At 41.5% G+C, this 13,258-nt stretch overlaps 1 protein-coding gene across 1 annotated transcript; it reads left to right on the forward strand.

Annotated features, from left to right (window-relative positions):
- The first annotated feature begins 3,287 nt into the window (after positions 1-3,287).
- On the forward strand, positions 3,288-12,714 carry LOC110513329 (zinc finger protein 239-like). Its single transcript, XM_036948620.1, has 2 exons — positions 3,288-3,895; positions 11,746-12,714. Exons 1-2 carry the CDS (start codon positions 3,565-3,567, stop codon positions 12,345-12,347), a joined length of 933 nt encoding a protein of 310 aa, XP_036804515.1. The 5' UTR covers positions 3,288-3,564; the 3' UTR covers positions 12,348-12,714.
- The last annotated feature ends 544 nt before the right edge of the window (positions 12,715-13,258 follow it).

Genomic DNA, 13,258 nt, shown 5'->3' on the forward strand with positions numbered 1-13,258 from the left:
TGTCCCATGTGGTTCTCCATAAACGGTCCAGCAGGCCCAGATGGGGGTCGATGCCCTATCACACAGACTCAACCCATTGTCCCATGTGGTTCTCCATAAAGGGTCCAGCAGGCCCAGATGGGGGTCGATGCTCTATCACACAGATGGGGGTCGAAGCCCTATCACACAGATGGGGGTCGATGCTCTATCACACAGATGGGGGTCGATGCTCTATCACACAGATGGGGGTCGATGCCCTATCACACAGATGGGGGTCGATGCTCTATCACACAGATGGGGGTCGATGCCCTATCACACAGATGGGGGTCGATGCTCTATCACACAGATGGGGGTCGATGCCCTATCACACAGATGGGGGTCGATGCTCTATCACACAGATGGGGGTCGATGCCCTATCACACAGATGGGGGTCGATGCTCTATCACACAGATGGCCGCTGTAGGCGTTTGCACCAATTCCGTTGATCCACTTGAGGAAGAGAGAGAGAGAGAGTCAGTTCTACTTGTTGCTCCACGTTTGCCACAGCATCACTTGTTTTCAGACCTTGTACAGCGAACAACCTCCCATGGTAGCAGGGAAGTCCTCCAGGAGCTGATGGCAGCAGGGAAGTCCTCCAGGAGCTGATGGCAGCAGGGAAGTCCTCCAGGAACTGATGGCAGCAGGGAAGTCCTCCAGGAGCTGATGGCAGCAGGGAAGTCCTCCAGGAACTGATGGCAGCAGGGAAGTCCTCCAGGAGCTGATGGCAGCAGGGAAGTCCTCCAGGAGCTGATGGCAGCAGGGAAGTCCTCCAGGAGCTGATGGCAGCAGGGAAGTCCTCCAGGAGCTGATGGCAGCAGGGAAGTCCTCCAGGAGCTGATGGCAGCAGGGAAGTCCTTATCTACATTGAAAGTGTATATGACAGCCGTCTCTAAGGGTCATGACCAGATTACTGCTGCGTCACATCCTCTAGAATCACTATTCATGAAAGGTGCCCGCAGGCTAACGGCTACAGGCTACAGGCTACAGACTACAGGCTACAGGCTACAGACTACAGGCTACAGGCTACAGGCTACAGACTACAGGCTACAGACCACAGCCTACAGGCTGCTCAGCTTCTTCAACTTGTTCAATGGTTACATAATTTATGCACAACTCCAGTTGTGGTTATAGTTGGACTGATAAGAGTGAGGCTGGATTTTATGAGTCCTGTGGAAATAGGTTCCAACGGGCAGGTAGTTGACCTCATATTATGGACCATTTCAGAGACAGATGTTGGGGTTGTCAATGAGAATGTGGTGAAACTGCAGCTGGGAGGCTCAGTGTGAAGCAGAGAGACAGGTCTGAGTCTAGGGGTAGATTGTACAGTGAAACTGGAGCTGGGAGGCTCGGTGTGAAGCAGAGAGACAGGTCTGAGTCTAGGGGTAGATTGTACAGTGAAACTGCAGCTGGGAGGCTCAGTGTGAAGCAGAGAGACAGGTCTGAATCAAGGGGTAGATTGTACAGTGAAACTGCAGCTGGGAGACTCAGTGTGAAGCAGAGAGACAGGTCTGAGTCTAGGGGTAGATTGTACAGTGAAACTGCAGCTGGGAGGCTCAGTGAGAAGCAGAGAGACAGGTCTGAGTCTAGGGGTAGATTGTACAGTGAAACTGCAGCTGGGAGGCTCAGTGAGAAGCAGAGAGACAGGTCTGAGTCTAGGGGTAGATTGGACAGTGAAACTGCAGCTGGGAGGCTCAGTGTGAAGCAGAGAGACAGGTCTGAGTCTAGGGGTAGATTGGACAGTGAAACTGCAGCTGGGAGGCTCAGTGTGAAGCAGAGAGACAGGCCCGAATCAGGGGGTAGATTGGACACTGAAATAAATGCTCTTTATTTCGGATTTGGGGATTTGAAAAATGCATGAAATATTGTACTTTATTCAATGGAGTGGGTAAAGGAGGAGTTTTTCTGGTGGTTGAACTAATTTCTTTACAACAGAAATTATTATTCTGGGGTCCCTCCTCACCATTATTATTCTGGGGTCCCTCCTCACCATTATTATTCTGGGGTCCCCCCTCACCATTATTATTCTGGGGTCCCCCTCACCATTATTATTCTGGGGTCCCCCTCACCATTATTATTCTGGGGTCCCCCCTCACCATTATTATTCTGGGGTCCCCCCTCACCATTATTATTCTGGGGTCCCCCTCACCATTATTATTCTGGGGTCCCCCCTCACCATTATTATTCTGGGGTCCCCCTCACCATTATTATTCTGGGGTCCCCCTCACCATTATTATTCTGGGGTCCCCCTCACCATTATTATTCTGGGGTCCCCCTCACCATGATAATTCTGGGGTCCCCCCTCACCATTATTATTCTGGGGTCCCCCTCACCATTATTATTCTGGGGTCCCCCCTCACCATTATTATTCTGGGGTCCCTCCTCACCATTATTATTCTGGGGTCCCTCCTCACCATTATTATTCTGGGGTCCCTCCTCACCATTATTATTCTGGGGTCCCCCCTCATCATTATTATTCTGGGGTCCCTCCTCACCATTATTATTCTGGGGTCCCCCCTCACCATTATTATTCTGGGGTCCCCCTCACCATTATTATTCTGGGGTCCCCCTCACCATTATTATTCTGGGGTCCCCCTCACCATTATTATTCTGGGGTCCCCCTCACCATTATTATTCTGGGGTCCCCCCTCACCATTATTATTCTGGGGTCCCTCCTCACCATTATTATTCTGGGGTCCCTCCTCACCATTATTATTTTGGGGTCCCCCTCACCATTATTATTCTGGGGTCCCCCCTCACCATTATTATTCTGGGGTCCCCCCTCACCATTATTTTTCTGGGGTCCCCCCTCACCATGATAATTCTGGGGTCCCCCTCACCATTTGCAATTAGATTAGTGTAACTTGTGTGCAGCTCCTCTTTGAATGCAGTCTGGTGATATGCTTCTACATTCATACTCATTACAAATCTGCACTAATGAATCACCACACGCTTTCCTTTGGACATCTGCTAGTAAGATACCACAACAAAAAACACCACACAGGTGCAGTGAAATGTGTTGTTTTACAGGGTCGGCCACAGTAGTACGGCATCCCTGGAGCAAATTAGTTCCTTGCTTAAGGACACATCAACAAATCTTTCAGATGTTTTCCTGTTCCACTCTGGTATTCAAACCACTCTAACCGTTAGGCTACTTGCCGCCCATTATTTTGCTATTATGTGATGAAAGAAATGAAAAATAGGAGCTTTTTTTTTGTCTGGGAATAAAATAAACATCGATCTCAACTGCGTTACCCACTCCAATCAGCAGATGGCGATGAGCGTCTTTCAGGCGACGCTGCCAGTGTGACGTATAATCTAGTGGACGGGACGTTTCTTCAACAACAACAACAGCTGGTCAGACACCTCGGTAGCTTTCAAGACAAAATAGTCGTTGTTTAGTTGCACCTGTGTTTTAAAAATACGTATGTCTTATTGCTAGCTAGTTTCCCCATTTAATTTCATATATACGTTGTTAGGTAGCTGGCTTGATAAATGAGCTTATCAATAGGCTAACGAACGCTAGCTAGTTAGCTAACATTCCCGACCATGAGTTCACTAAGCTACTCTCCTCCTGATAAAGAAGAGGAGGTCTGCTGGACGGAGAAAGAAGCGCTGGTGAAAGAGGAGGAGGAAGAGGAGGATGTTACAATAGAAAAACAAGTAGAGGATGAGGCTGTTACTGTGAAAGAAGAAGAGAAAGGCGTTTCAGTGAAAGAAGAGGAAGACGCGTTCAGAGTGAAAGAGGAGGAGGATGTTACAGTAAAAGAAGAGGAGGAAGAGAGAGAGGAGGATGCAGTTTTTTGGGTGAAAGAGGAGGAGGAGGATGAGATGACTGTCACATTGAAAGAGGAGGAGACAGGAGATCTGATTAAGACCCGTAAGTACTGTCTTAAAAACGGCAGCACAAACTATTGTTGAACTGATGCGTGGTTTTAAAGCGACGTTCGACTGACTGTTTATGCTTGAATATGTTGTTTAATGTAGGAATTGAAAAAACTACACTGTACGATGTGTGTAGATATAGAGGATGTAGCGTAGCCCTGTTGTAGATATAGAGGATGTAGCGTAGCCCTGTTGTAGATATAGAGGATGTAGCGTAGCCCTGTTGTAGATATAGAGGATGTAGCGTAGCCCTGTTGTAGATATAGAGGATGTAGCGTAGCCCTGTTGTAGATATAGAGGATGGTTGTAGCGTAGCCCTGTTGTAGATATGGAGGATGTAGCGTAGCCCTGTTGTAGATATAGAGGATGTAGCGTAGCCCTGTTGTAGATATGGAGGATGTAGCGTAGCCCTGTTGTAGATATAGAGGATGTAGCGTAGCCCTGTTGTAGATATAGAGGATGTAGCGTAGCCCTGTTGTAGATATGGAGGATGTAGCGTAGCCCTGTTGTAGATATGGAGGATGTAGCGTAGCCCTGTTGTAGATATAGAGGATGTAGCGCAGCCCTGTTGTAGATATAGAGGATGTAGCGTAGCCCTGTTGTAGATATAGAGGATGTAGCGTAGCCCTGTTGTAGATATAGAGGATAAATCCATTTCAATTCAATCATTTTTATTTTTATTTATTTCACCTTTATTTAACCAGGTAGGCTAGTTGAGAACAAGTTCTAATTTGCAACTGCGACCTGGCCAAGATAAGGCATAGCAGTGTGAACAGACAACACAAAGTTACACATGGAGTAAACAATTAACAAGTCAATAACACAGTAGAAAAAAGGGGAGTCTATATATACATTGTGTGCAAAAGGCATGAGAAGGTAGGCAAATAATTACAATTATGCAGATTAACACTGGAGTGATAAATGATCAGATGGTTATGTACAGGTAGAGATATTGGTGTGCAAAAGAGCAGAAAAATAAATAAATAAAAACAGTATGGGGATGAGGTAGGTGAAAATGGGTGGGCTATTTACCAATAGACTATGTACAGCTGCAGCGATCGGTTAGCTGCTCAGATAGCAGATGTTTGAAGTTGGTGAGGGAGATAAAAGTCTCCAACTTCAGCGATTTTTGCAATTCGTTCCAGTCACAGGCAGCAGAGAACTGGAACGAAAGGCGGCCAAATGAGGTGTTGGCTTTAGGGATGATCAGTGAGATACACCTGCTGGAGCGCGTGCTACGGATGGGTGTTGCCATCGTAACCAGTGAACTGAGATAAGGTAGAGTGTCCGTAGTGTCCGTAGTGTCCATAGTGTCCATAGTATCCATAGTGTCCATAGTATCCATAGTGTCCATAGTATCCATAGTGTCCATAGAGTGTCCATAGTGTCCGTAGTATCCATAGTGTCCATAGTATCCATAGTGTCCATAGTATCCATATTGTCCATAGAGTCCATAGTATCCATAGAGTGTCCAAGGTGTCCATAGTATCCATAGAGTGTCCATAGAGTGTCCGTAGTGTCCATAGAGTGTCCGTAGTGTCCATAGTGTCCATAGAGTGTCCATAGTGTCCATAGTGTCCGTAGTATCCATAGTGTCCGTAGTGTCCAAGGTGTCCATAGAGTGTCCGTAGTATCCATAGTGTCCATAGAGTGTCCGTAGTGTCCGTAGTATCCATAGTATCCATAGTGTCCGTAGTGTCCATAGTATCCATAGTGTCCGTAGTGTCCGTAGTGTCCAAGGTGTCCATAGTGTCCATAGTGTCCGTAGTGTCCATAGTGTCCATAGAGTGTCCGTAGTGTCCGTAGTGTCCATAGTATCCATAGAGTGTCCGTAGTATCCATAGTGTCCATAGTGTCCGTAGTATCCATAGTCCGTAGTGTCCATAGTGTCCAAGGTGTCCATAGTATCCATAGTGTCCGTAGTGTCCATATAGTGTCCAAGGTGTCCATAGTGTCCATATAGTATCCATAGTGTCCATATAGTATCCATAGTATCCATAGTGTCCGTAGTGTCCGTAGTGTCCATAGTATCCATAGTGTCCATAGTGTCCATAGTGTCCATAGTATCCATAGAGTGTCCATAGTGTCCATAGTATCCATAGTGTCCGTAGTGTCCATAGTATCCATAGTGTCCATAGTATCCATAGTATCCATAGTGTCCGTAGTGTCCATAGTGTCCATAGTATCCATACTGTCCGTAGTGTCCATAGTGTCCATAGTGTCCATAGTGTCCATAGAGTCCATAGTGTCCATAGTATCCATAGAGTCCATAGAGTCCATAGAGTCCATAGTATCCATAGAGTCCGTAGAGTCCGTAGAGTCCGTAGTGTCCATAGTATCCATAGTATCCATAGTATCCATAGAGTCCATAGAGTCCATAGAGTCCATAGTATCCATAGTATCCATAGTGTCCATAGTGTCCATATAGTGTCCATAGTGAAGTGGTCAGAATGTGACTTTTTGGACCTGAATGGCAAAACATTCAGGAGATGTAGAGGCGGCAGGTAGTCTAGTGGTTAGAGTGTAGGGGCGGCAGGTAGCCTAGTGGTTAGAGTGTAGAGGAGGCAGGTAGCCTAGTGGTTAGAGTGTAGGGGCGGCAGGTAGCCTAGTGGTTAGAGTGTAGAGGCGGCAGGTAGCCTAGTGGTTAGAGTGTAGGGGCGGCAGGTAGCCTAGTGGTTAGAGCCTTGGACTAGTAACCAAAAGATTGCAAGATCGAATCCCCGAGCTGACAAGGTGAAAATCTGTCGTTCAGCCCCTGAACAAGGCAGTTAACCCACTGTTCCTAGGCCTTCATTAAAAATAAGAATTTGTTCTTAACTGACTTGTCTAGTTAAATAAATAATAAAAAATGTTCAAAGTTGACCTGTTTTGTATTCCCCACCACACCATGAGACATCCCATGTTTGAATCACTGGAATAGACAAACGGTTGAGTTTGATATCATTTAAAAGCTTACAAAAAGGGTTGTTAAGCTGTTTTATAACCCCCCCAAAAAAAAAAAAAAAATAAATAAATAAACAATTATTACATTTTTAACGTCAATTATCTAAAACGTGTAGTTTAGACCCTCTGAGAGGTCAGTTGAATACAGGGAGTCATTTCAATTATACACATAGAATTCATAGAATGGACCTTTCAGACCATAGAATGGACCTTTCAGACCATATAATTCATAGAATGGACCTTTCAGACCATAGAATTCATAGAATCGACCTTTCAGACCATAGAATTCATAGAATGGACCTTTCAGTTCATAGAATCGACCTTTCAGACCATAGAATTCATAGAATGGACCTTTCAGACCATATAATTCATAGAATGGACCTTTCAGACCATAGAATGGACCTTTCAGACCATAGAATGGACCTTTCAGACCATAGAATGGACCTTTCAGACCATAGAATTCATAGAATGGACATTTCAGACCATAGAATTCATAGAATGGACATTTCAGACCATAGAATTCATAGAATGGACATTTCAGACCATAGAATTCATAGAATTGACCTTTCAGTTCATAGAATCGACCTTTCAGACCATAGAATTCATAGAATGGACCTTTCAGACCATAGAATTCATAGAATGGACCTTTCAGACCATAGAATTCATAGAATGGACCTTTCAGACCATAGAATGGACCTTTCAGACCATAGAATTCATAGAATGGACCTTTCAGACCATAGAATTCATGGAATGGACCTTTCAGACCATAGAATTCATAGAATGGACCTTTCAGACCATAGAATTCATGGAATGGACCTTTCAGACCATAGAATTCATAGAATGGACCTTTCAGACCATAGAATTCATGGAATGGACCTTTCAGACCATAGAATTCATGGAATGGACCTTTCAGACCATAGAATTCATAGAATGGACCTTTCAGACCATAGAATTCATAGAATGGACCTTTCAGACCATAGAATGGACCTTTCAGACCATAGAATGGACCTTTCAGACCATAGAATGGACCTTTCAGACCATAGAATGGACCTTTCAGTTCATAGAATGGACCTTTCAGACCATAGAATGGACCTTTCAGACCATAGAATGGACCTTTCAGTTCATAGAATGGACCTTTCAGACCATAGAATGGACCTTTCAGACCATAGAATGGACCTTTCAGACCATAGAATGGACCTTTCAGTTCATAGAATGGACCTTTCAGACCATAGAATGGACCTTTCAGACCATAGAATGGACCTTTCAGTTCATAGAATGGACCTTTCAGACCATAGAATGGACCTTTCAGACCATAGAATGGACCTTTCAGTTCATAGAATGGACCTTTCAGACCATAGAATGGACCTTTCAGACCATAGAATGGACCTTTCAGACCATAGAATGGACCTTTCAGTTCATAGAATGGACCTTTCAGACCATAGAATGGACCTTTCAGACCATAGAATGGACCTTTCAGACCATAGAATGGACCTTTCAGACCATAGAATGGACCTTTCAGTTCATAGAATGGACCTTTCAGACCATAGAATGGACCTTTCAGACCATAGAATGGACCTTTCAGACCATAGAATGGACCTTTCAGTTCATAGAATGGACCTTTCAGACCATAGAATGGACCTTTCAGACCATAGAATGGACCTTTCAGACCATAGAATGGACCTTTCAGACCATAGAATGGACCTTTCAGACCATAGAATTCATAGAATGATTCCTTCATAGAAAATGACTCAAGTAAAAGTCACAGAGTAAAATACTACTTGAGTAAAAGTATTTGGTTTTAAATATACTTAAATGTCAAATTATAAATGTAATTCCTAAAATATACTTTTAAGTATAAAAAGTAAAAGTATAAATAATTTCACATTCCTTATATTAAGCAGACCAGACGGCACCATTTTCTTTTTAAAAATTATTTTACAGATACCCAGGGGCACACACCAACACTCAGACGTAATTTACAAACAATGCATTTGTCAGATCAGATGCAGTAAGGATGACCAGGGATGTTCTCTTGATAAGTGTGTGAATTGGACCATTTTTCCAACCGTTGAATGTCAACTTAAATGGTCTCTATTCTGTTTATTTTTATGATTTCAACAGGTTTCTTATGGAGGATTGACAGTATAATTTAAAATAAATAATAAAAAAAATTCAAAGTTGACCTGTTTTGTATTCCCCACCACACCATGAGACATCCCATGTTTGAATCACTGGAATAGACAAACGGTTGAGTTTGATATCATTTAAAAGCTTACAAAAAGGGTTGTTAAGCTGATTTATAACCCCCCCCCCCCCCCCCCCCCCCCCCCAAAAAAAAAAAAAAAAAAAATACATTTTTAACCTTTTTAATGTCAATTATCTAAAACGTGTAGTTTAGACCCTCTGAGAGGTCAGTTGAATACAGGGAGTCATTTCAATTATACACATAGAATTCATAGAATGGACCTTTCAGTTCATAGAATCGACCTTTCAGACCATAGAATTCATAGAATGGACCTTTCAGACCATAGAATTCCTAGAATGGACCTTTCAGTTCATAGAATGGACCTTTCAGTTCATAGAATTCATAGAATGGACCTTTCAGTTCATAGAATTCATAGAATGGACCTTTCAGACCATAGAATTCATAGAATGGACCTTTCAGACCATAGAATTCATAGAATGGACCTTTCAGACCATAGAATTCATAGAATGGACCTTTCAGACCATAGAATTCATAGAATGGACCTTTCAGCCCATAGAAGTCATAGAATGGACCTTTCAGACCATAGAATTCATAGAATGGACCTTACAGACCATAGAATTCATAGAATGGACCTTTCAGACCATATAATTCATAGAATGGACCTTTCAGACCATAGAATGGACCTTTCAGCCCATATAAGTCATAGAATGGACCTTTCAGACCACAGAATTCATAGAATGGACCTTTCAGCCCAGTGGTGAAAAAAGTACCCAACTGTCAAACTGGAGTAAAAGTAAAGGTTCCTTCATGGAAAATGACTCAAGTAAAAGTCACAGAGTAAAATACTACTTGAGTAAAAGTCTAAAAGTATTTGGTTTTAAATATACTGAAATGTCAAATTATAAATGTAATTCCTAAAATATACTTTTAAGTATAAAAAGTAAAAGTATAAATAATTTCACATTCCTTATATTAAGCAGACCAGACGGCACCATTTTCTTTTTAAAAATTATTTTACAGATAGCCAGGGGCAAACACCAACACTCAGACATCATTTACAAACAATGCATTTGTCAGATCAGATGCAGTAAGGATGACCAGGGATGTTCTCTTGATAAGTGTGTGAATTGGACCATTTTTCCAACCGTTGAATGTCAACTTAAATGGTCTCTATTCTGTTTATTTTTATGATTTCAACAGGTTTCTTATGGAGGATTGACAGTATAATTTAAAATAAATAATAAAAAAAATTCAAAGTTGACCTGTTTTGTATTCCCCACCACACCATGAGACATCCCATGTTTGAATCACTGGAATAGACAAACGGTTGAGTTTGATATCATTTAAAAGCTTACAAAAAGGGTTGTTAAGCTGATTTATAACCCCCCCCCCCAAAAAAAAAAAAAAAATACATTTTTAACCTTTTTAATGTCAATTATCTAAAACGTGTAGTTTAGACCCTCTGAGAGGTCAGTTGAATACAGGGAGTCATTTCAATTATACACATAGAATTCATAGAATGGACCTTTCAGTTCATAGAATCGACCTTTCAGACCATAGAATTCATAGAATGGACCTTTCAGACCATAGAATTCATAGAATGGACCTTTCAGTTCATAGAATGGACCTTTCAGTTCATAGAATTCATAGAATGGACCTTTCAGTTCATAGAATTCATAGAATGGACCTTTCAGACCATAGAATTCATAGAATGGACCTTTCAGACCATAGAATTCATAGAATGGACCTTTCAGACCATAGAATTCATATAATGGACCTTTCAGACCATAGAATTCATAGAATGGACCTTTCAGCCCATAGAAGTCATAGAATGGACCTTTCAGACCACAGAATTCATAGAATGGACCTTTCAGCCCAGTGGTGAAAAAAGTACCCAACTGTCAAACTGGAGTAAAAGTAAAGGTTCCTTCATGGAAAATGACTCAAGTAAAAGTCACAGAGTAAAATACTACTTGAGTAAAAGTCTAAAAGTATTTGGTTTTAAATATACTTAAATGTCAAATTATAAATGTAATTCCTAAAATATACTTTTAAGTATAAAAAGTAAAAGTATAAATAATTTCACATTCCTTATATTAAGCAGACCAGACGGCACCATTTTCTTTTTAAAAATTATTTTACAGATAGCCAGGGGCAAACACCAACACTCAGACATCATTTACAAACAATGCATTTGTCAGATCAGATGCAGTAAGGATGACCAGGGATGTTCTCTTGATAAGTGTGTGAATTGGACCATTTTTCCAACCGTTGAATGTCAACTTAAATGGTCTCTATTCTGTTTATTTTTATGATTTCAACAGGTTTCTTATGGAGGATTGACAGTATAATTTAAAACAACAGATATTCCCATTCAAGTCCAACATTCTCTGATGTGTGGACCTCCAAACGTCTTTGTGGTTCGATTTGGAAGTCGAAATGTACATTTTATGACCATTTTAGAACATTTTTCGACCAAAACATGACACCCATGAGAACAAGATTGGATTTGGAGCTCTACATAATTTGTTTTTAAAATCTCACCAAGTTTACTTTTAATGATGTAATGTTGTGAAAACTGACCTCAGGTTATTGAGGGTTGTTGTCTAGATTAAACCTCATAAGAAGACAGTTTTATCATGTGGAGGTTTCATTCAGGCCTCTGTTTAACTAAATAATCTGTTTATCTTTGGCAGGAGAGAGACCAGACTCTCCCTCTGACAGCGGGAAGAGTCCTTCAGGGGAACCAGACCCAGAGACGCCCAAACCAGCCAAACGACATCACTGCTCGCACTGCGGAAAGAGTTTTACTAAGTTACGAAACCTAAAAGAGCATGAGAGGACACACACAGGAGAAAAGCCTTTCCAATGCTCCCAGTGTGGAAATAGTTTTAGTCAGTTAGGTAGCCTGAAAATACACAAGAGAATACACTCTGGAGAGAAGCCTTACCACTGCTCCCATTGTGGATTGACTTTTACCTGGTTAGGGAGCCTGAAGTCACATGAGAGAATACACACAGGAGAAAAGCCCTACCAATGTTCCCACTGTGGAAAGAGTTTTAGGTGGTTAGAAGGCCTGACAAAGCATGAGAGGACACACACAGGAGAAAAGCCCTACCAATGCTCCCACTGTGGAAAGAGTTTTACTCAGTTGGGGAACCTGAAATCACATCAGAGGATACATACACAGGAGGAGAAGACATACCACTGCTCTAATTGCGGAAAGACATTTTCCCGGGCAGAGGACCTGAAATCACATGAGAGAATAGAGAGTCTGTGTTCTGACTTGTGTTTTTGATTGAGAATTTGGGTTTTTGTTCATGCGACATTAAATCGTATTATTTATATGAAATCATTTTAAAAAAAAGAGCTTTACTTTTGTTTGAGTTTTTTCATCTGGAGACCTGATCATGTCTAAAATCAAATCAAATATTTTAAAATATGTAAAAAATAAAAATAAAAAAAAATCTTATTAGCTTCGATTGATTGGATGCAAAATGTCAACCCTATGATGTTGTTTATTATATTATTTGCAAAATGTAAATTATTATATAAGTAAGTAGCCTTCCAGAACAGCTCATAGAAACAGGAGCCTTGTCTTGTATGATCCAGAACAAATCAAAGTTTATTTGTCACGGGAGTTAAGACAACAGGTGTAGTAGACCTTACAGTGAAATTATTACTTACAGGCTCTAACCAACAGTGTGATTTTTAAGTAAAAAATAGGTATTAGGTGAACAATAGATAAGTACAGAAATAAATACAACAGTAAAAAGACAGGCTACATACAGTAGAGAGGTTATATACAGTAGAGAGGCTATATACAGTAGAGAGGCTATATACAGTAGAGAGGTTATATACAGTAGAGAGGCTCTATACAGTAGAGAGGCTCTATACAGTAGAGAGGCTATATACAGTAGAGAGGCTATATACAGTAGAGAGGCTATATACAGTAGAGGTTATATACAGTAGAGGCTATATACAGTAGAGAGGTTATATACAGTAGAGAGGCTATATACAGTAGAGAGGTTATATACAGTAGAGAGGCTCTATACAGGAGAGGCTACATACAGTAGAGAGGCTATATACAGTAGAGAGGCTACATACAGTAGAGAGGCTACATACAGTAGAGAGGCTATATACAGTAGAGAGGCTACATACAGTAGAGAGGTTATATACAGTAGAGAGGCTACATACAGTAGAGAGGCT

This window comes from Oncorhynchus mykiss, chromosome 17 (genome assembly GCF_013265735.2).
Source record: "Oncorhynchus mykiss isolate Arlee chromosome 17, USDA_OmykA_1.1, whole genome shotgun sequence".
NCBI lineage: Eukaryota > Metazoa > Chordata > Actinopteri > Salmoniformes > Salmonidae > Oncorhynchus > Oncorhynchus mykiss.